We start from the raw sequence: 22,397 nt of genomic DNA on the forward strand, positions 1-22,397 counted from the left end.
CCTGTCTCAACCTCATGGCTTGGTTTTTGCTCTGACATGCACTGTCAACTGTGGGACCTTATATCGACAGGTGTGTTCCTTTCCAAATCATCCAATCAATTTAATTTACCCCAGGTGGACTCCAATCAAGTTGTAGAAACATCTCAAGGACGACCAATGGAAACAGGATGCACCTGAGCTCAGTTTCGAGTCTCATAGCAAAGGGTCTGAATACTTATGTAAATAAGGTATTTCTGTTTTTTTTTTATCTTTAATAAATGTGCAAAAATGTCTAAAAACCTGTTTTCATCTTGTCATTATGGGAAATAGTGTGTAGATTGATGAGAAAAAAAACAATGATACATTTTTAGAATAAGGCTGTAACGTAACAAAATGTGGAAAAGGGGAAGGGGTCCGAATAGTTTCCGAATGCACCGTATATAACACACAAAGTCCTATGTTATCTATTTTAGCCTTGACGTTAAATAACATGAATAACATGAACTGTTCCCTTATATTGAATACCCCTTATATTGAATACCCCTTATATTGAATACCTCTAGCACACAGACACAGGTGGTGGGTAATGTGAGAGTGAGGCGACACAACATACTGACCAGAAACTAGTCTGAATATGTTAATAATTTCCCTGGACTGCTCCCTAGGGAGGCAGGCTTGAGCAACACTTCAAACCGAGAGAGAGAGGGAAGGAAGCAGGAAGAGAGGCTAGATTCTGGGATTGAAAACGTGTGTATTTAACAGTGTAGGGACAGAGGGAAAGGCAACCATACTCAAAGCTCACAGCTACCTCCGCAGTCTTACTATAAGCATCCAGGTTGATCGCTGAAGACCACCAGGCAAACACTGACCCCAACAACCAGAGACCACCTGATTAGGACTGAGGGTAAAGGACTGACAGGCAACAGGGACTGGTTAACCTCATGTAAGTGACACATTTTGGGCATGTTAATGTTGTCACATCGTCTATTGTTGAGTATGCTAGTGTCACGAAATCACGTGGGGGGGCACCATTGCTTGTGCAGACTTGACCTTCTTTCTACATGACAGTCTTGAGATTGAACGAGCTGTTACACAGCATCCAAGGGGTTAAACGGTTGTTGAACCTCATCAAGTTTGGTGTGTCTGTTTAACAGAAGCCAGGCCAGATCGCTAATATTATCCGCAGTAATAGGTTGGTCAATGCCCCCTTTCAAAATGAACTTGCAATGAGATCCAAGATACTGTTTGTGAGATACTCAAGGTTAGGCATTGTGTTTATTGGGATACAACAATAAACAACTCCACAGATTTAACTAGAGCACCGAGGGTAACATTAGTTCAGCTGTATCAGTATGGTTAATATTTAACCCAGTCCAGTACAGACTATGCGTACATAGTGTTCTTGAAAAATGCACCCCAACGCCCCACGAATCGACCTCATGGAAAGTGTGTCTGTTGTGATGGAGAGGAGGGGATTTTTGACAGTGAAAGGAGCTATAGTTTGACAGATTGTGTCATTGCTGTAGTTCACATCTCTATTTTCTTCCTTCACACGTTTGTTTTTACGAATCCCTCACTCACTATCTCGGCCTCCCTCCTTCCACACTCTCTTTTTCAGCGTCTGAACATTTTAGTCACATTGGTGGGTGACAATAAACGGCGATATGTTGATCACACTGTACTGTGTATCACCCATTTGTTATCTATTGCTGACATAGGGAGGCGCACAATTTGCCCAGTGTCGTCCGGGTAAGGATTTGGCCCGGGTGAGGCTGTCATTGCGAATAAGAATTTGTTCTTCACTGACTAGTCTAGTTAAATAAAGGTTCAATAAAAATAATATTATGAATGTATTATTCAATAGATATCTTGGCAGGGAGCCAGGCTCATTAAAGGAGGCCATGCCCTAGTGGACTGTAAAAACAATAGAAATCTCGGCAACTGCATCACTTCCTCGTTCTGAAGAGGGAAGAAGTAGTGTGGTGAGAGGGTCAGGGGTCACAGCCCTTAACAATTTGGATCATCATAGATTACAATCAGCTTCTGTTTTTACTGTGTTGACTACTTGAGTGCATTGTATACCTCCGGTATAACTCCTCTATCCTTTTTTAATAGGATTTGCTACAAAGCCACAGATCTTTATTGAAGTAAGAGATCATTTGCTACGAGCTCGAAAATGTCTGGCAATTCAGCATGGTTCAAAACTGGCTCATAGGAAAGTGGGCTATTGAGTTATGAATCACTAACAGTATGTAATGGAGCCGTTAGTTGAAATCAAAGAGAAGTGGACCTACTGTATTGTTGACCATTGACTGGAAGGAAGGAAATGTTGAGAATCCAGTACAAGGAAACTGCCCAATCCTTTACTCCACTGGCACAAACCAAACATTTACAGGAATTTTCTCCATGTACCACATATAGCCTGAGGGGTGGGGGGGATGCAGCAAGCTTTTAGCAATATGACTGTCAAATCCCCTAGTGAGGAGGGTTTCAAAAAAGAGGAGTATAAACAAGTTTCTGTCCCCAAAATATTATTGTGATCACGTATCCCATTCCTGGGTTAAGAAGCATATGTCCTCTGGCTCAGAGAACAACGCCAGACTGGAGCTCCAACTGATACCAACAAGACAGGACTGGCCCACAACCTGACCTAAATGGTGTGTGTGTGCGAGCGTGCGTGCGTGTTTGTCAGTCTGTGCTCGTGTGACTGTGCGTGTTTTTGTTCTCATACATTCATGAATGAGAGGTAGAAGAATTGAAAAGGACAGCGCTAGAGCTACAAGGATCCACCGAATCAGGACAGGCTGTTTGTGGGAAGAGAGAGAGAGAGAGAGAGAGAGAGAGAGAGAGAGAGAGAGAGAGAGAGAGAGAGAGAGAGAGAGAGAGAGAGAGAGAGAATGCAGGTAGAGAGAGAGTATGCAGGTAGAGAGACCAAGGCATTAGGTGTCCTATTACAGATACTAGTTTGGTGTTGTTTTGTCAGCAGGGGCTGGGTCATCCACCACAAGTCCATGTGGATTTCAGCAGCACGGATACACACAGAAACACACCGGCAGTCATTAATACAGCAGCAGATTTTCACCGCAGCCGGACAAGTTAGGCGGCCTGCATGATAGATTAAGTTTCACTGCCTGTGAATTGAGGGACAACAAATAGGGTACGAGAAGGACGAGAGAGAGAAAGACAGGGAGAGAGAAGAACAGAGGGAGAGAAGGCACAAGGCGAAGGGGAAGGGAGAGACTGTTGAAGGGAGTTCTACTTGCTCCAGAGACCGAAGGACAGTGCATCCTCTGTACCCTGTGATCTGGGCCAGCTGAGAGGGGACTTCTGCACCATGGATGTGAGTAGAGATGGAGACTACAGTCTGGGGAAAATAGGGGATCAGGCTATTCACTTGTGGAGTAGTATCGGTCACCTGTCACTCAGCTCCTACTGTGGACTCGTACAGCAGTGGTTTACAGGATCACAGTGATGGGACTTTAGGGAAAACATATGGGATAACATGCCCATGTTTACCTGTGTAATAAATGTACGGTCTGTGTGTTTAGTGAACAATTGTTATACATGCAAATAGTCCTTTGCAAAGCAAGCGATCCTCAAGTGCATTTGAAAGTGTTACCATGTTAGTATTACTGTGTCTCTGCTGACAATATCACATTTTTGTGAGTTCTACACTATTAGTCAAAGGTTTTATAACACCTTCTAATTCAATGGTTTTACATTGTAGAATAATAGTGAAGACATCAAAACGATGAAACAACACTTATGGAATCGTGTAGTAACCAAAATATTGCTAAAAGTTCATTTGTAGAATTACTTTCCTTCTTAATGCGTTTGAGCCAATGCGTTGTGTTGTGTTGTAAGGGGTGGTATACAGAAGATGGCCCTATCTGGTAAAAGGCAAAGTCCATATTATGGCACGGACATCTCAAATAAGCAAAGAGAAACAACAGTCCATCATGACTTTAAGACATGGAGGTCAGTCAATATGGAAAATGTGATGTTTTGATGTCTTCACAAAGTGGGAAATAGACATAGATTAGGGTTCTTGTGATTGTACACATCTGTCGTGGGTGGCAGAAATGCTCAGTGACCAGTGTTCAGTTTGTGTAGGAAACTGGTGTGCGTTTGTGTGTGTGTGTATGTATGCCTGTGTGTGATCATGCAAATCTGTGTTGTTGGAGAACCCTGCCTTTGATTACAACTCATGTGTAACTTCTCTAAAGGTTTTTTTTTACTTTAAAAAAAAATATATATTTATTTTTGGTTGCTTTTAACCAGGTAAGTTGACTGAGAACACATTGTCATTTACAGCAACAAGCTGGGGAATAGTTACTGGGGAGAGGAGTGGGATGAATGAGTCAATTGTAAACTGGGGATGATTAGTATGAGGGCCAGATTGGGAATTTAGCCAGGATACCCGTTTCACGTCCCATCCAAAAGACAGCACCCTGCACAGGGCAATGTCCCCAATCACTGCCCTGGGGCGTTGGGATATTATTATTTTTTTAGACCAGAGGAAAGGGTGCATCCTTCTGGTCCTCCAACACCACTTCCAGCAGCATCTGGTCTCCCATCCAGGGTACAACCAGGACAGACCCTGCTAAGCTTCAGAAGCAAGCCAGCAGTGGTATGTAGGGTGGTAAGCTGCTGGCACTCTAAAATACAATCCACAATGAAGAGCGAGCACCTTTTTATGCACTAAAGCGAAACATGCCAATTAATTGTATCGGTTATTAAACCTTCTGTGAGCCAGTTCTGCTTCCCAAGATGCTTTCTCAATGCAAACTGGGTCATTATATAATGTTGTTTTTAGATATCTTGTTGCAAAGTAGGCGATCCTCAAATAATATATTTGAGCAAATGAATGTGTGCGGCCTGCAGTTAGTGACCTATAGTTTTTATGTGGTCTACAAATCACTCGGAGTCCCTATTTTCGATAGTTTGCTATGTATTGTATGTATATTGCTGGTCAACTTTGATGAAACATTGCAGGTATTTTGGTTATGTTTGGTACTGGTCAGTCAGCTGTCAGCTCCGCGATGTGTATAGTCACATTTCAAGTTGAACTGGCTGACCTTCCTCTTCTCCCACCTCTGTACTCTACCATCCATCCATTATTTATTTCTCTCCTTCTCTCTTTGTAAACATATTTCCTTATCTCATAGCCTGCTCATATTGACCTAGATTAGTTGACCTAGATTAGTTCCTACATCTACTGGAGAGTTCCACCAACCAGCAGCATCTCCATGACTCATGCAAATCATACAGGATCTTTCTCTCTCTCTGTGTGTGTGTGTGTGTGTGTGTGTGTGTGTGTGTGTGTGTGTGTGTGTGTGTGTGTGTGTGTGTGAGAGAGATTCAAATGAACACTTACGTACAGTGAGCACTGTTCCCTCTAAATTGCGCGCGTTCGCGGCCGCGAACCTCCCGCAGGACTACCGCACAGAGGAAATGCCATGTACCGCAGAGACGGACCCAAGCGATTGAACTTCACTGAGTTCACCCTATTAGTTTCCACTATATTATAGATGAACTTCCCCCCCCGGTGATCGAATCAACATTATATCATACACCCTTCAATGCACCAAACCAGAACAAGTCTAACTTTGCAAGATTGAGTCTTTGATTTTGTGTCAGGCAGAGCCAGAGCGGGAAGATTTAAATTGGTGGGTGTAGCCCGCGAGCCGTGTTTCAATCACCCGCGAGTGAACGCGTTTTTCAGATCAGACCGCCAAAGCAGCAGTTAGCGAGTTATCGACCCTTGCCGAGATACATATAAAAGTCAGCAATGGGGAGTTACTGCTTCCTGCAAAAGGTGTAGGCTACACGTCAAGCCGTATTTGAAAAGCCAGTCCGGTAAAAAGCTTACAGTAGGTCTTGTTTTTCTGTTGCTTTAGCACCATATAGCTGATTCCCCCCCCCCAAAATCAACGCTTGATGATGAGTTGGTTAGTTGAATCAGCTGTGTAGTGTTAGGGCAAACAACAAAATGTGACCCCAGGGGAGTGTCTTTAACTGTTTCGGATTGTAGTCAGTTAAATGAACAGTATATGTATATCTCACTTCCCCTTTTCTCCGAAGTTGTGGTTGTTTGGCTATTCTTCTACTCCGTGTTGCTAGAACCCTCTGTTTTAGTTTCCAATATTAGACCAGACAGTCTCCATGGAGAATAGATAGGAAGACTTCACGCAGATGAAGGGATTTCACTCGCAACTGAATTGTTAAAGTGAAATTACGGGACATATATATTTATTCATTTATTTTTAAAATACCATTTGAGAATGTCTCACTACGGTATTGCTTCACATCAACACATACAGACAAGCCTTTGATTTAGGGTTATATTTAACAAACTTTAACGTGTTTTTTCTTCTTCCTGTAATGGTAAATCTGTGAACAAAAGCACTGAGAGCTTTAACTACAAAAGACCAACAGCAGTTTTTACCCAGCCACCTAAGAGCCCTGTCCCTCACTATAGCCACCATCTATCTATCTTGTCCCTCCATACAGTATAACCCTCCATATCTGCGGGATGGTGTATTGTGTGGCGTTGTCCATATTAGAGCAGCCTCCGTCTCAAAAGGACATTGGTTCGCTGTTGGTGAGTGTGTCGGACAGTCCGTAGACTGTGCATGGAATGTATTAGTGACAGATTTGTATAGTAATAATAATAATAATAATATTTTAGTATTTGTGGAGCGAGTGGGCGAGATCGGACAGAATAGCCGATACTGCAGATACCTAATAGACTGTTTGAGACACGAATCACTGGTATTTTGGGATGTTGTTTTTGGTCCTGATGGCTGTTTCACCAGTGAACAGGTTTCGTTCACTGAAGCTATGACTCATGACAGTTATGGGGGGTAGAGCTGTCAATGACACAACTTGAATTAAGTGGTTTATAGCGTGCATGATTTTTAGAATGCTGTGTTTATAGCATGCGCCACCATTCAAGATCTATTGTCCTTTAATGGAGTGGAATAACACCGCATAAGGCGACTACACATTGAGCAGAGCACCACACCTGAGGATGTGTCATACAACTATCTCTGTCTTTGTGTCAGACGGGCCTGGGAACTGTGCTCGCAGCATTAGGCATGACAGTCACACACAACATTGATGTGAGGCACGCTGTTCCGCGTGCGTGTGTTCTTGATCCAATCTGTCGTGCCTCCCCTCTCTAGGCCCTAGAACTTCACAAACTCTTACACAATGTCCCACGTTCTGCACCGAGCACAGTACAATCCCCTTTGTCTCATTCTGTCCGTCTCTCTCTCGCCAGACTGACACCAGCCTTGCTGAAGAAAGCAATACACCATTAAATCCTAGGCAACAAGGTAAGCCATTGTAGTGGAATTGATTCATTTTGCAATCATATTGTACAAGTATTACTTAATATGCAATAATTTACTGTCCAATTATGCTTTAGGTCTATGTGTTTAAATAGCTACAAAATCCCGATTGTTCCTCTCCCCCAGTTGAAGTACGGCCTGGTATGAAACGAAAGCCCATGACGGCTCTGAACTCCCAGAAAGAGAAGTCCTCGTCGAGGAATAGAGTCCTGATTACTGTGTTGATGGTACTGGTAGTGCTAGGGATCCTGGCCACGGCTGGCTACTTCAGTGAGTCCAGCTTCGAAACCCATCATCCCTGCATCCCAGACTGCACCCTATTCCCTGCATAGTGCACTGCTTTTGAACAGGGCCCATAAGGATCAAGAGTAGTGCGGTCAAAGGTAGTGCACTATGTTGGGCATAGGTTGCTGTTTGGGACGCAACCCACCTCTACACCCTCTCCTCCCCCTTAGGTAACACAAGACATTACTAGTACTTCTCCCCTGTACAAATACTCAGTGATTCACAATGAAACCATAGCAACATTATGGAATTTGATTCCACAAACTTTTTTATTTTTATAACCTGTCTTCTGTACTCTCTCCTCCTTTCATCCCTCTTTCCCCTTTCCTTTCTGTCCTCAGTCGCGCAGCTGATCAACAGTAAGTACTTCTTCTGCTCCCGGTCGGTGAAGTTCATTCCCCTGGACAAAGCATGTGATGGGATGGTGGACTGTTCAGGAGGAGAGGACGAGCTCACCTGTGTGGCCAGCATGACGGTCAACACTACCTTCCCAGGTAAACGCACACACACACAAGCGCACACACACACAAGCGCACACACACACAAGCGCACACACACACAAGCGCACACACACACAAGCGCACACACACACACACACACACACACACACACACACACACACACACACACACACACACACACACACACACACACACACACAGGTATGGACACACACACACACACACACACACACAGGTATGGACAGACACACACACACACACACACAGGTATGGACAGACACACACACACACACAGGTATGGACAGACACACACACACACACACACAGGTATGGACAGACACACACACACACACACACACAGGTATGGACAGACACACACACACACACACACACACACAGGTATGGACAGACACACACACACACACACACACACAGGTATGGACAGACACACACACACAAACACACAGGTATGGACAGACACACACACACACACACACAGGTATGGACAGGTACACACACACACACAGGTATGGACAGGTACACACACACACACAGGTATGGACAGGTACACACACACACACAGGTATGGACAGGTACACACACACACACACACACAGGTATGGACAGGTACACACACACACACACACAGATATGGACAGGTACACACACACACACACACACACACACACACACACACACACACACACACACACACACACACACACACACACACACACACACACACACACACACACACACACACAGAGGTATGGACAGGTACTCACACACACACCACTCATCTATAAATCTTTATACATCTGTCTATGTCACTTCTATATGTTGTTTAATCTCATTCTTATTCTCTCTTTTTTCTCTCTCGGTCTCTTACTTTCCTTTTCCTGTCTCTCTCTGTGATGCGCACCTCTGCATCCTCTCTCTCTCTCACTCTGTGTCTCTCTCTCACTCTGTGTCTCTCTCTCACTCTGTGTCTCTCTCTCACTCTGTGTCTCTCTCTCACTCTGTGTCGCTCTCTCTCACTCTGTGTCGCTCTCTCTCACTCTGTGTCGCTCTCTCTCACTCTGTGTCGCTCTCTCTCACTCTGTGTCTCTCTCTCTCACTCTGTGTCTCTCTCTCTCTCTCTGTGTCGCTCTCTCTCACTCTGTGTCTCTCTCTCTCACTCTGTGTCTCTCTCTCTCTCACTCTGTGTCTCTCTCTCTCTCTCTCTGTGTCTCTCTCTCTCACTCTGTGTCTCTCTCTCTCTCACTCTGTGTCTCTCTCTCTCTCACTCTGTGTCTCTCTCTCTCACTCTGTGTCTCTCTCTCTCACTCTGTGTCGCTCTCTCTCTCTCTCTCTCTCTGTGTCGCTCTCTCTCTCACTGTCTCTCTCTCTCTCACTGTGTCTCTCTCTCTCACTGTGTCTCTCTCTCACTCTGTGTGTCTCTCTCTCTGTGTCTCTCTGTCTCTGTCTCTGTGCAGTGCGTCTGGTCTCTGAGCAGAGTGTTCTCCAGATCTACAGTGCCGGGACAGGATGGAGGAGTGTGTGTAGTGAGGACTGGACCCAGCAGCACACAGAGAAAGCCTGTCAACAGCTGGGCTACACCTAGTGGGTCCACTCACTCACTCACTCACTCACTCACTCACTCACTCACTCACTCACTCACTCACTCACTCACTCACTCACTCACTCACTCACTCACTCACCGAGCAGCTTAGCTACAGTTTCCCCTTTAACATATTGAGCTTCTCTTAAATGTATTGAAAATGTCTCTCTGTCTCCACTCGTTCCCACAGTAAACCCAACAGTAGTAGTATCTCTGTGCAGAACTTGTCCGCGTCCCTGAAGACAGGACCGTTCTCAGGGGTCAGGGTCGCAGCTGAAACCACCCCCTTTTACCAGACTGTCATTGACCGGTAAGTATTAGAAGATGGGTCATATTGAGCCTGTGACTGTGGTGTTACTGTCTATTGTATTTTGATATTCACTCGGACACTTTCCAGCTATGAAAAGGGGAACCAAAATGGATCAGTAAAAAATGTGTACAGTGTCTTGGTATCGATATGGTTGGATATTTATCTTGATCGGTTGCAGTAAATGGAGAATTGAAACAAGTCAAAATAAATGTTACCCACTTTGGGTACTTGTGTCTGTGCTTGTTTTATCATACTCGTCTTATTTTTAATTGTAAACAATAATTTGTTCTTAATTGACCTGCTTTGGAAAATAAAGGTCAAACAAAAAGAAAGAAATAAGTACATGACTATGTTGACCATGTCTGCATCACTGTCACACTGTTTACTATGCAGTGTTTGGGTTGGTTCCCTCCCATCCTACTGCCACTCTTTTGTAGTAAGATGGCAGTTTAGGCTCAGGCAGTTGTGACATGACGAATGGAATGCATGACTGCCACTGATGACAGATGGGATGGCACCGCCCTGTCTGTTTACTCTGAAACAGCACCAGGCGCTGGAAAAACAGATCAATTGTCCTCTTTTTTTTTTCCTCAGTCTGGTACTCTTTTTAAAAATTTTTTTTTTTTTTACTTCTCTCTACTTGTGATGTGCACCTCTGCGACATCTTTCTCTCTCGATGTGTGTCTCTGACTGTGTCCTACTCTCTGTTTTTCTGACACAAACAATTTTGGAGTTTCTGTTCACCCCTCCCATCCTTGTTTCTGTAATTGGAGGAAACAAGAAGTACGAGTATGTTATGTCTGGCAGAATCTGAACCAACACTGAAGATTAACTCTGGAATCAGACTCTTTTGTTTACCTATAATGTTTGGTAATTGTGTTCTGGGTGTGTTTCTTTGCATACAGCATATGCGATGTGTCTATATACCATGTGTATGTACTGTGTGTTGAATTCCCCTCTCTGTTTGATTCCAGCCAAGTGTGTAACTCAGAATCCGTGATCTCCCTGACCTGCTCCGGTAAGTTCTGCCTCTGATACCCCACCTCACACTCTGTCACCTCCCTATGCCCCACTATTAGACTCCTCCTCCTCTGACTACTCCTCCTCTGACTACTTGAAAGTCATCCAAGTTCTCTAGGAGTTGAATTATACAAGGGAGAGAGACAGAAAGACTGGAGAATGCAGGAAAACTGGACAGGATCCAGGCAACAAGCCACTTTGTAATGGGTCAGTGGAAGCTTGTGTGTCACTTAACTGACAGGTAGCAACGCTAACTGCCAAAGGGCTACTTTGAGTTCGCTTTCAGCGCTAATTCTACATTTACTCGTCAAACTACCTTTGTGTGCCTTAGCACTTTACAAAACTCTTCAGTGGAACTAACTGTCAGTGGAACTAACAGTGGAACTAAGTGGTGTTGGAGGGCCAGTAGGAGGCACTCTTTCCTCTGGTCTAAAAAAAAAAATCCCAATGTCCCAGGGCAGTGATTGACACTGCCCTGTGTAGGGTGCCGTCTTTCGGATGGGACGTTAAATGGGTGTCCTGACTCTCTGAGGTCATTAAAGATCCCATGGCACTTATCGTAAGAGTAGGGGTGTTAACCCCGGTGTCCTGGCTAAATTCCCAATCTGGCCCTCAAACCATCACGATCACCTAATAATCCCCGGTTTACAATTGACTCATTAATCCCCCTCCTCTGCCCTGTAACTATTGCTGCAAACGAGAACGTGTTCTCAGTCAACTTATAACGGATAAATAAACTCTCTTTCTCCTGTGTGTGTGTGTGTGTGTGTGTGTGTGTGTGTGTGTGTGTGTCAGACTGTGGAGAGCGGGGGCGATCGGACCGTGTCGTGGGGGGTGTGGATGCTTCTATAGAAGACTGGCCGTGGCAGGTGAGCCTTCAGCAGAACGGACAACACACCTGCGGAGGGTCACTGGTGTCGTCACGCTGGGTCGTCACAGCAGCACACTGCTTCTCTGGGTCAGTACCACTGCACATCCAATACAAACTATATACACTGTAGAATATGTGTGAATATCTACTCTGGATATCTACAACTAGCTTAAACAGACATAACACATGTAACTCTGACCATCCAACGTAGAAACTCCCACAAGGTCTGCAATTGTATAAAAGGCTTAAGTATCTGGTGATCGAGGCCCGGCTGTTAACCCCTGTACCTCTTCTCTCTCCTGGTCCTACAGTAGTAAGAAGGAGCTGAGTCGCTGGTGGGTGGTGTCTGGGAGGACTTACATGGGCACACTGGGAGGCTCATATGTAGACAGGATCATACTGAACGGAGACTACAATGCAGCCAGCAACGACTACGACCTGGCCATGATGAGGCTGACCGAACCCATCACTGTCGGAAGTATGTCACTTCCCCAACGTTACATTTTAGCAACACACAGACTGTGGCACTGAATTTGCTGGACAGTTCCTATTTTTCGCAAAGGCTAGACATAGGAGAAGCCCCATCGCCACCTATTCTGGTTTTGAATGACTTCCCGTGAGGAACATTTCTCAGCCCTCTCAAAAATGAATGCTAAGAGCACTACACAATGATATGGAAATATGTATTTGTAAGAGCAGATTCTGGGAAGAGAGAATGCATTCAGGGTAGATTCTGACCTCTAGTGTCCAATTTATCAAACTGTCTATTTCAGTGAGTTGCAACATTGGACATCCCTCTAGGGAAATACTGTATATTTAGATTGTAGTCTGTGACGTATATTTGAGGAAGTAGATGTCAATAAGGTTCTGTGTTTCCTCCACCAGACTCTCGTCGGCCCGTGTGTTTGCCCCCTAAGAACCTGGGCCTGAAGGCAGGAGACCCTATGATGGTGACGGGCTGGGGCTACCTCCATGAGAAGGGTGAACATACAACAAACAAAACGACCCTTTCCTTTCTCTCACCCTCTTCATCTCTATCCAACAAGCACATGTACTGAAATGTTAATAGTCGATTTCCCCTCTTCTCCTCCTCATCGCTCTGTCACCTTTTCTCTCCCCTCAGGTAAAGTGTCTCCTGTCCTCCAGAAGGCTATCCTTCCCCTTATAGACAGTGATCAGTGCTCTAGTCCCACTGTCTACGGTGACTCAATTACTCCCAGAATGCTTTGCGCTGGTTACCTGGAGGGAAAAGTGGATGCATGTCAGGTACAGTGCCTTACAAAAGTATTCATCCCCTTGGTGTTTTTCCCATTTTGTTGCATATACAAACTGTAATTTAAATTGATTTTTATTTGGATTTCATATAATGGACATACACAAAATAGTCCAAATTGGTGAAGTGTAATGAAAAATATTACTTGTTTCAAAAAATAAAAAAACGGAAAAGTGGTGCGTGCAAATGTATTCATCCCCTTTGCTATGAAGCCCCTAAACAAGATCTGGTGCAACCGATTACCTTCAGAAGTCACATAATTAGTTAGATTGCACACAGGTGGACTTTATTTAAGTGTCACATGATCTTAGTATATATACACCTGATCTGAAAAGCCCCAGAGTCTGCAACACCACTAAGCAAGGGGCACCACCAAGCAAGGTCAGGGACAAAGTTCTGGAGAAGTACAGATCAGGGTTAGGTTATAAAAATATATCCGAAACTTTGAACATCCCACGAAGCACCATTAAATCCATTATTTAAAAAATGGAAAGAATATGGCACCACAATAAACCTGCCAAGAGAGGGCCACCCACCAAAACCAATGGACCAGGCAAGGAGGGCATTAATCAGAGAGGCAACAAAGAGACTAAAGATAACCCTGAAGGAGCTGCAAAGCTCCACAGTGGAGATTGGAGTATCTGTCCATAGGACCACTTTAAGCCGTACACTCCACAGAGCTGGGCTTTATAGAAGAGTGGCCAGAAAAAAGCCATTGCTTAAAGAAAAAAAGAAACAAACACGTTTGGTGTTCGTCAAATGGCATGTGAGAGACTCCTCAAATATATGGAAGAAGATACTCTGATCAGATGAGACTAAAATTGTGCTTTTTGGCCATCAAGGAAAATGCTGTCTGCCGCAAACCCAACACCTCTCATCACCCCGAGAACGAACATCCCCACAGTGAAACATGGTGGTGGCAGCATCATGCTGTGTTTTTCTTTTCATCGGCAGACACTGGAAAACTGGTCAGAATTGAAGGAATGATGGATGCCGCTAAATACAGGGATATTCCTGAGGGAAACCTGTTTCAGTCTTCCAGAGATTTGAGACTGGGACGGAGGTTCACCTTCCAGCAGGACAATGACCACAGCATACAGCTAAATCAACAGTTGAGTGGTTTAAGGGGAAACATTTAAATGTCTTGGAATGGCCTTGTCAAAGCCCAGACCTCAATCCAATTGAGAATCTGTGGTATGACTTAAATATTGCTGTACACCAGCAGAACCCACCCAACTTGAAGGAGCTGGAGCAGTTTTGCCTTGAAGAATTAGCAACAACCCCAGTGGCTAGATGTGCCAAGCTTATAGAGACATAACCCAAGAGACTTGCAGCTGGAATTGCTGCAAAAGGTGGCTCTACAAAGTATTGACCTTGGGGGGTGAATAGTTACGCACGTTCAAGTTTTTTTCGTTTCACCAAAAATATATTTTGCATCTTCAAAGTGGTAGTCATGTTGTGTAAATCAAGTGATACAAACCCCCCAATAATATATTTTAATTACTTTCACAAGCCACTGTAAAGTAGAATGTTTGCTTTGAGAAAAAACAGAAGAGAAACTAAGATAGCTTTTGGCGTGAATACATTCAATGCCTTGTCCTGTAAAAAAACAAATGGGATGACCTTAACACTTTATTGTGTATAGAATATCCAACCTCAAATGTGGCCTTTGACATACATGTATAGTGCCTAATTCCAGTGTACTTAATGCCACTGTTGGGTCATGTGTTGTAGGGAGACAGTGGTGGTCCTCTGGTGTACCTGTCAGAACAATGGCAGCTGGTGGGGGTGGTGAGTTGGGGGTTCGGCTGTGCCAGAGAGGGTCAACCAGGGGTCTACTGCAACGTGGACGAAATGCTCAACTGGATCCACACTGTCATGGAGGTATGTAGGCTCACACAGGAGAGGCAAGGAGCTAGTGTATTTTAAGAGTGTTTCATTTTACTTTGTACTATGTAAAGTCTAGATGTTGTATGCTGCTGCCCTGAAAACCAAGACTAATAATAGTGTATCGTCCAATATGCAATGGTTTGACCATGTGTACTTTATTGTTCTAGAAAAACCCTTGAAGCCTCAAAACATGACCAAAAGCCAATTCTCTATTGGGATGGATTTCAGTGGATCTACATGGAGCTCTGTAATGGGAATAGAAGAGGAATCCTCTTCGAAGTGCAATTTAAAACACCTACAAGAATACATAACCCGCACACACACACACAAATGCCAGCACACTCAGATAGACACAGACACGAACACACACTACTTATTTACTATAACAGGTTGTTTACAGTGTGACATGTGCCATTTTAGGTGCCTCAGGGACCACTGACGTGGTAGTGTAACAATGTCGCTGGAGACGACAGTCGGTCTAGGGCTGTGTCCGAAATGGCACCCTATTGCCTTTATAGTGCACTACTCTTGATCAGCGAACTATGGTTCAAAGTAGTGCACTATCAAGGGAATAGGGGGCCGTTTGGGACGAAGCCTGGGTTTTCCACATGGCTGAGTACTTTGAGACAGGACTCTCACCAAGTGCCTCTGCTGTCTTTTTGTCAATGAGGTTGCGAGAAGGCCGCCATACACCAACTGTACTTGACCACTTTTTTATAAATGTAAAGTCGTCATGTGACCACATCTTCATGTGAGTATTGACATGCATTTGCACAATGTTCAACATGTTCACCCAACTTTCAATGGGTGAAATGTCTTCATGAAAATATATTGGTGATGAAGTTTTGTGTCATGCAGTTGAAAATTGCTTTTTTACCTCATGTTAAATGATCCTCAAGTGCAGTGATGTGAATCTTTCTTCATATTATGGGTCATTGGAGGGGCGTTAGCCGTACTGTGCATCCCGTCATAGATTCACTTTTACACTTTCAGGTGGTCAGACCTATTCACTATGTGCCGACAGATTTCCATTGGGCAATCGGAACAATCCTTACTTGCACTACATGTACACGGTTCTGATTTAATAGCGTGTATTTATTTTTAGACATTGTGAACATTTGAGTGTTTTCTTTAAATATTGTTTCCTACGTAGAAATGGTTGTCTGTGTAAGATAGAAATGTGTCTGTATTTGTTGGTACGTTTGATAAAGGGGATGCCTGTGTTCAATAAATGATCAGATTTGGATTGGGATGACCTTTGAGTGATGGGATGTCTCGGGCAGTGTCTGATTCTACTGTGTCTTCCAGGATGCTACGTAGGGAAGTTACAAGACCGTAGTAACAATGAAGTTCATCCACAGGCTCACACAGCAACAGACGGACACATCCACAACAGTGACTCCTTTTATGCAAACCTTTATTTCCTGTATATATATACTTTTTTTTTCTTCTCTACAATTCCAGAGGGAAAAAAAAACAATTGGGGTGCATAGTTAATGAGAGGGGAGAACGTTAGACACTATTACAGAAACAGGAGAAGGAGGGGTGTGTTGCACATTTACTTTATAGTTCTTAAAGGAAGCATCACCTCTTTGAGACTGAGGGGGTTGAGTCAGGTCAGTCAGTGACTGCCTCACAGTAAGCGGGTGTGTGTTTTGGTGGGTGAGAGGGCGAGCTGTTTTCCTCTGCACGAGCCACATTAGCCCTCATGCTCAGCTTGGGCTTGACAGTGGTCGTTACAATTTAGCAAGACATTGTGGAAGTACAGCACTCGTTAAACCCCAATAACAAAGAGCAAATGCGCTGTACTTCGACATCAGGATGATACTGCGACTTGAGTCCATTCGAGCCTGGCCGTCTAGGGACTGCTACCCACAGACAGTCACCCTGTGGTTGAGGCCAGTGAGGGAGCGAAAACAGCCCCTCAGAACCCTGAACAGCTCCGTGGAGTAGAGGATCATGGGTGAAAAATGTGTAAACCTGTGTGTGTGTGTAGGGATCCTAACAGGCTACCTGGCTACCTTATGAGCTCAGAGTAAATTCCTATCTATTTGACTATAGATTAGACTGTGCTGTGGGTAGCTTCAGTTGGCTACAAATGCACACCCATTGTGATAAGGATGAAAATAGATACAACTTTATTTTGCTTATTTGTTTGCTTGGCCTTGGTGGGCTAAAACTTAGAAAAGGAGTTTTAAAACGCAGTTTGGCCAGAGGACTTGTACTGTACAGTATACTGCAGGTTGGAGCAGGAGGTGTTCTCTGCACTGGAATGTGGGAAGCAGAGAGCAGACTTCACAAACTCTTGGCTTGGCAGTGTGAGTAGGAGTCGCTCTGGCAGTGGGCCCCAGGAAACCCATATTAGTATCAAATCAGATGATTAATACATGTATTATATAAGAAGCAGACAATGTTAGGACTGGATATATTTATATTTGTGTCCCGACTTTCATTGTAGATCTTTATAGTGAACACATATACCTTGTGGCAATGTACAATGCATTATTAGCAAATTGGAGTATTCTTATTTGAGCTGCAGAGAATTCATGGCATGTATTAGCGTTGATTGGATTTCCCATGCTAGATAAGTATTTTGATAACACTGAACGTGTGATATAGCTCTGTATCATTTTCTGGGTTTTTGCTGTAGTCGTAAAATAGTGAATCATCATTGAAGGCTTGCTGTATTTCTGTGTACTGTCATAATGTGCACAAGGTATCAAAACCAACAGACACATGACATTTGTTTCATTTCATGGTTCTGCAAGTGTGATAAGATTGTATCAAATGGTGCCTAGTAATACTACCAGCCATGCTGTTAGTCTGTGTTGCCTGAGACGTTGGTTCACAGGGTGAGTCGTGTGGATCTGCCGCGGCGACGCAGGCTTGAGCTGATTGCAGCTTTTAGTCCATCATAACATGTGGCCCACAATGCATCACTGCGGCTATGCGACTGCCTCTAGAGGATCACTACACTGGGCATGCTCACTGCTGCACCCCGCAGCTCAGACGTGCACAAGCAGGCTCAGAGCTTGTGGATCTCAGCTCAGACATGGCCAGTTGAACTCAGAGCTTGTGGATCTCAGCTCAGACATGGGTAGTCGAGCTCAGGGCTGGTTGATCTTAGTTCAGACATGGGTAGTAGAGCTCAGGGCTGGTTGATCTTAGTTCAGACTTGGCTAGTTGAGCTCAGAGCTTGTGGAACTGTTCATACTGAAGGGCTTGAACAGATACTGTTCTCCTAGAGATACTGAAGGAGTGAACAGTGAAGGACAACTCTGTACTTTAACACGCAATAAATACTAATGGTATTTTTTTGTACATTGTCAGATCTGATTAAAGTTACAGAAGGGACAATGAATCTGCAAACAACAAGATACGGATACAATAACTAGCCTTATGAATCATTTTCTTCATCGACATGATCCTTCCGAATACCTCAACGGAGGGCTTGATTATACACTGACAGACAAGGATCAACTGAATAGTATTGCTTTTCTCCCAGAGGCAGGCTTTGTGTGCTTTTCCCCAATGTCAAAGGAGTAACGGTTCACTGACTACATGGAACCAATAGAGAGAGAGTGTGTGTGTGTGTGTGTGTGTGTGTGTGTGTGTGTGTGTGTGTGTGTGTGTGTGTGTGTGTGTGTGTGTGTGTGTGTGTCACTGGTTTTCAACGGGGTAATACAATGGACAGGAGTGCCACCATGGACCACATCAATGCAAACAGATGGGACATCAGTGCATAAAGCAGGTAGCACACCTCCGTACCCAGTATCTAGTTTCATGGGTTGGCTATTGCACCTGTTTTACCACCACAACAGCACATGAAAGTTGCCAGTCGTATTGCTTCCGTTAAACACAGGTCATGTATGAGTAGAATACAGAAACGGCAGTGACGGTAAAGGTGATTCTGCAAGAACCTGCTGGAACGATGCCACAATATCATGTGTGTCACCTTATGCTCTCTAAAGCTAAGACATTACATGGCAAACGTAAGTCCAGTGCCACGACTACATCCACTAAATGACCCTATAGGATTCAAATCACAACCATGGGATGGATGTGGGTATGGCAGCGCTCGGTCTAAAAGCATTCCCTGGCTCTCCATGTCACCGGGGCCCCTGGTAATAAAAAAAAGGTACTGCAGGTCAAGTGATGAGGGAGACCTTTCCAAAGATGCTAATCTCAACATGGTGAGGGAATAGAAGGAGGTTGGTCTAGAAGGGATTATCCCTAGACAGACAGACTACTTGTCCAGATCTAACTTGTTATCTATCTATCGCCACACACAATACGGATACAAATCTGTTGTTCTGCCCCTGAACAGGCAGTTAACCCACTGTTCCTAGGCCGTCATTGAAAATAAGAATTTGTTCTTAACTGACTTGCCTGGTTAAATAAAGGTAAAATAAAATAAATAAAAAAATATATAATCAACCGGGGCAAAGTCTACAAGCACATCGCTCTCTACTCCTCATATCAACCACAGTCTGGATGTTCATAAGGATACTCTACACGAGTACGGTTCCTATTAACACCCTTCCTAAGTCTACAGCACCACTCTCTCCCTGAAGCCCTGTACATTTTACTGTCTCAGGACGAGGAGACGGAGATGGAGGGGCCTACTACATTTCCATCTCAGATGAGTAAAACCTACGAAGTGGACATTCATGTATGGGTCTTAGCTCTGCAACTACAATGATGCTTTACACACACCTAAACGTATAAGGTGTGGTCATCACTTCAAGTAACCCATTTGCTTTAGAAACAGGTTGAAAATGAGATAAATACATGTAAATAGATGAGTTATGGCTTGTGGCCTGGTTTGAGATGCTCGCTTTGAGAATGGCACGTTTCCCATCGAGGCAATATGACATTCAGTCTTGAGGGGCCGGAGTCATAAAGGAACGCCTTGATTACGAACAACGAACCTTTGTAGTAGCTACATTCTGCAGCTCAAACTCATGCATACCAGTAGTGGGCCATTTGGTTCATATGGCAATTGATTTGAATACGGGACAGTGTAGGCTACACAAGGTCAAGGGGGTAGCGATGATGAGCCAGCTTGGTAGTTGGCATCCGAGTCAATGGTGCAATGTTTTGCAGTATTGAAGATGGAGGGCATTATCCTGTTATAGGCTAGTCGCCACATTAACATGTTAGTGCTATGGGGGTTTGCATCGAATGAAGTGGATGTGAAGAAACTGCAAGTAGCCTGCAGATCCACTATGCATGCAGGCCAGGTGATGACAGAACACTAGAGAGCAGTCTTTCCTGTGGTATGGACGTGTCGCATATATATAAACAACATTCACATGCTAAGAAAAATGCATTGGTTATTTGTTAGAAGCAGCATCATAAATGTTCATTCATTTCTACAGGGAAATGGGTTACGCGGGAATTGTCTTTTACTTTAGGTCTGGATCTTTTTTGATATTTTCTGTGTTTTTTAAATCTTTTTTTTTATGTGTGTTTTTCATGGCGGTTTTAAGGCTCCCTAAAAGCGAAGGGAGCAGGAAGTGAGTACAGGCACCTGTGTTTCATCTAATGCAAAAATGAATCAAACCAGTTCCGGCCTGGATCTAATATACACTCCAATGACTCCCTTCTTCCTCTTCTGCTTTATCACATTCCTTTCCTCCGCAGTGACATTGTGCTCATAACCCAGCCCACTGCGTTGCCGTCCAAAGGACAGTATTTGTACTCTGTATGCAGATCTAATGAAGAGTCTTGACCTTAGTAATAACCGTAGCAGTCGTTCATCATAGTGGTGAAGATCTTTTGGTTACTGTATATCCTATTGAATAGACACAATTGATACTGTTTGGAATTAGTTCCGGATCAGCTTTCAAGGCATTGCCTTTCTGTCAAAAATGGACTGTGAAGGTTCACTATGGTTAAAGGAGGGAAGCTGTTTGCCCCCTGTACAAGGTGCACAGAGAGTACAAAGAATCTCTATCGGGCAGTAGGCTTAAATAAATATGTCTCGTAATCAAAAGAGCTGCAGAGATGGTCAGAATATATTGTGCTGTCGTAGAGTATACAATATGGCAGTTCGGAGAACTTGGCAGTGTGTGAGTTACTGTGTGTGTTTATTGGGACGAATCTTGTCCTGGAGGCAGCTCTGCAGGGTGGTCACTAGCTGGTTTAGCCACAAAGTAAAAATCTGATTATAAACCAGAGGAGGCTGGTGGGAGGAGCTATAGGAGGACAGGCTCATTGTAATGACTGGAATGGAATGATGGAAAGGTGTCAAACACATTAAACATATGGAAACCACGTTTGACTCCATTCCATTCCAGGCATTACAATGAGTCCATCCTCCTCTAGCTCCACCCGGCAGCCTCCTCTGTTTTAAACCGTAACCTTAACCCTAACCTTAACCACACTGTTAACCTTATGCCTAACCCTAATCTTAAATCTAGCGGAAACCGCTCAGCTCTGCCCCCAGGACAAGATTCATCCCAATAAACGTCAACCAGATGTTTTTACATAGTATAGTGTACATGAATGAGTAACTGGTGAGACATTGATGTTGATTCCAGAAATGTTCGGAAAGTAGGCTTTCACGCGATTCAGATAAATACCTCAATAAACTCTGAATCGGATACACAATCTTTAGGGTGTGTCATTGGAGTGTCTTATCCAGCCCTGATTAGTTATCATGTTCCCCAAAATCTCTAGCACAATTTAAAATATACATTTGACATACTATTTCACATAGGTTTATGTTATACTTTTGTCATTAGATAAAGATAAAACAGTTCATTGATAATAGCTTTCTTTCTATGCCTATATTTTCATGTGTACATATATACATGTACAGACATATATGTACATATACATAGGTGCACATGTTTCATGCCTTTGGTGTGGCTTTGTTGTCCGCTTTGGCTGCGCTGAGTCCATTTTCTGTGTTGTCCTGTCCTGAGCTCACAAGGCACTCTTTACTGTGATAGGAAGAGGAAGAGGAAGAGGAAGAGGAAGACAAAGAGAAAGAGAAAGAGAAAGAGAAAGAGAAAGAGAAAGAGAAAGAGAAAGAGGAAGAGATAGAGAGAAAGAGATAGAGAGAGGGAGAGGGAGAAAGAGAGAGGGAGAGACAGAGAGAGACAGAGAGAAAGAGAGAGAGAGAGAGACAGACAGACAGAGAGAGAGAGACAGAGAGAGACAGAGAGAGAGAGAGACACACAGAGAGAGACACAGAGAGAGAGAGAGACACAGAGAGAGAGAGAGACACAGAAAGAGAGAGAGATGATGCAGAGGTGCACATCACAAATAGAGAGAGACAGGAAAAGAGAGAAGGTCAGAGTCAGTGTGAAGAACTAAAGGCAAGTAAAGAAATGTTGATAAAGG

At 43.9% G+C, this 22,397-nt stretch overlaps 2 protein-coding genes across 8 annotated transcripts in view; one reads left to right on the top strand and one right to left on the bottom strand.

Moving 5' to 3' along the window:
• The first annotated feature begins 664 nt into the window (after positions 1 to 664).
• LOC118397155 (transmembrane protease serine 4-like) lies at positions 665 to 16,290 on the top strand. 6 transcript variants are annotated; one of them, XM_035791645.2, is made up of 14 exons: positions 6,031 to 6,276; positions 6,493 to 6,583; positions 7,265 to 7,319; positions 7,461 to 7,604; positions 7,961 to 8,113; positions 9,556 to 9,682; positions 9,871 to 9,990; positions 10,965 to 11,008; positions 11,806 to 11,968; positions 12,193 to 12,359; positions 12,767 to 12,862; positions 13,005 to 13,147; positions 14,889 to 15,038; positions 15,212 to 16,290. In XM_035791645.2, exons 2-14 carry the CDS (start codon positions 6,515 to 6,517, stop codon positions 15,221 to 15,223), a joined length of 1,443 nt encoding a protein of 480 aa, XP_035647538.2. In that variant the 5' UTR covers positions 6,031 to 6,276; positions 6,493 to 6,514; the 3' UTR covers positions 15,224 to 16,290. The 6 variants fall into 6 exon arrangements, with proteins under 6 accessions (XP_035647542.2, XP_035647540.2, XP_035647541.2 ...); XM_035791649.2 differs by lacking the exons at positions 6,031 to 6,276; positions 6,493 to 6,583 and adding an exon at positions 665 to 922; XM_035791647.2 differs by lacking the exons at positions 6,031 to 6,276; positions 6,493 to 6,583 and adding an exon at positions 2,894 to 3,319.
• Positions 16,291 to 16,444: 154 nt separating this feature from the next.
• LOC118397157 (sodium channel subunit beta-4) overlaps positions 16,445 to 22,397 on the bottom strand; it is a 28,492-nt gene continuing 22,539 nt past the window's right edge. For both annotated transcript variants that reach the window (XM_035791653.2, XM_035791652.2), the window contains one exon: positions 16,445 to 21,994. Coding sequence is in view for 1 of the 2 variants with exons in the window: in XM_035791652.2 (XP_035647545.1) it covers positions 21,904 to 21,994 (91 nt within the window). In the remaining variant the exon portion in view is untranslated. The remainder of the gene's footprint in view (positions 21,995 to 22,397) is intronic.

This window comes from Oncorhynchus keta, chromosome 18 (genome assembly GCF_023373465.1).
Source record: "Oncorhynchus keta strain PuntledgeMale-10-30-2019 chromosome 18, Oket_V2, whole genome shotgun sequence".
In the NCBI taxonomy this organism is placed as follows: Eukaryota; Metazoa; Chordata; class Actinopteri; order Salmoniformes; family Salmonidae; genus Oncorhynchus; species Oncorhynchus keta.

Coding starts and splice junctions, on each gene's coding strand:
- LOC118397155 (XM_035791645.2), top strand. CDS start 6,515: ATGGTGTATTGTGTGGCGTTGTCCATATTAGAGCAGCCTCCGTCTCAA. Junction 11,969..12,192: donor GCAGCACACTGCTTCTCTGG/GTCAGTACCACT, acceptor CTGGTCCTACAG/TAGTAAGAAGGAGCTGAGTC. Junction 12,863..13,004: donor GGGCTACCTCCATGAGAAGG/GTGAACATACAA, acceptor CTCTCCCCTCAG/GTAAAGTGTCTCCTGTCCTC.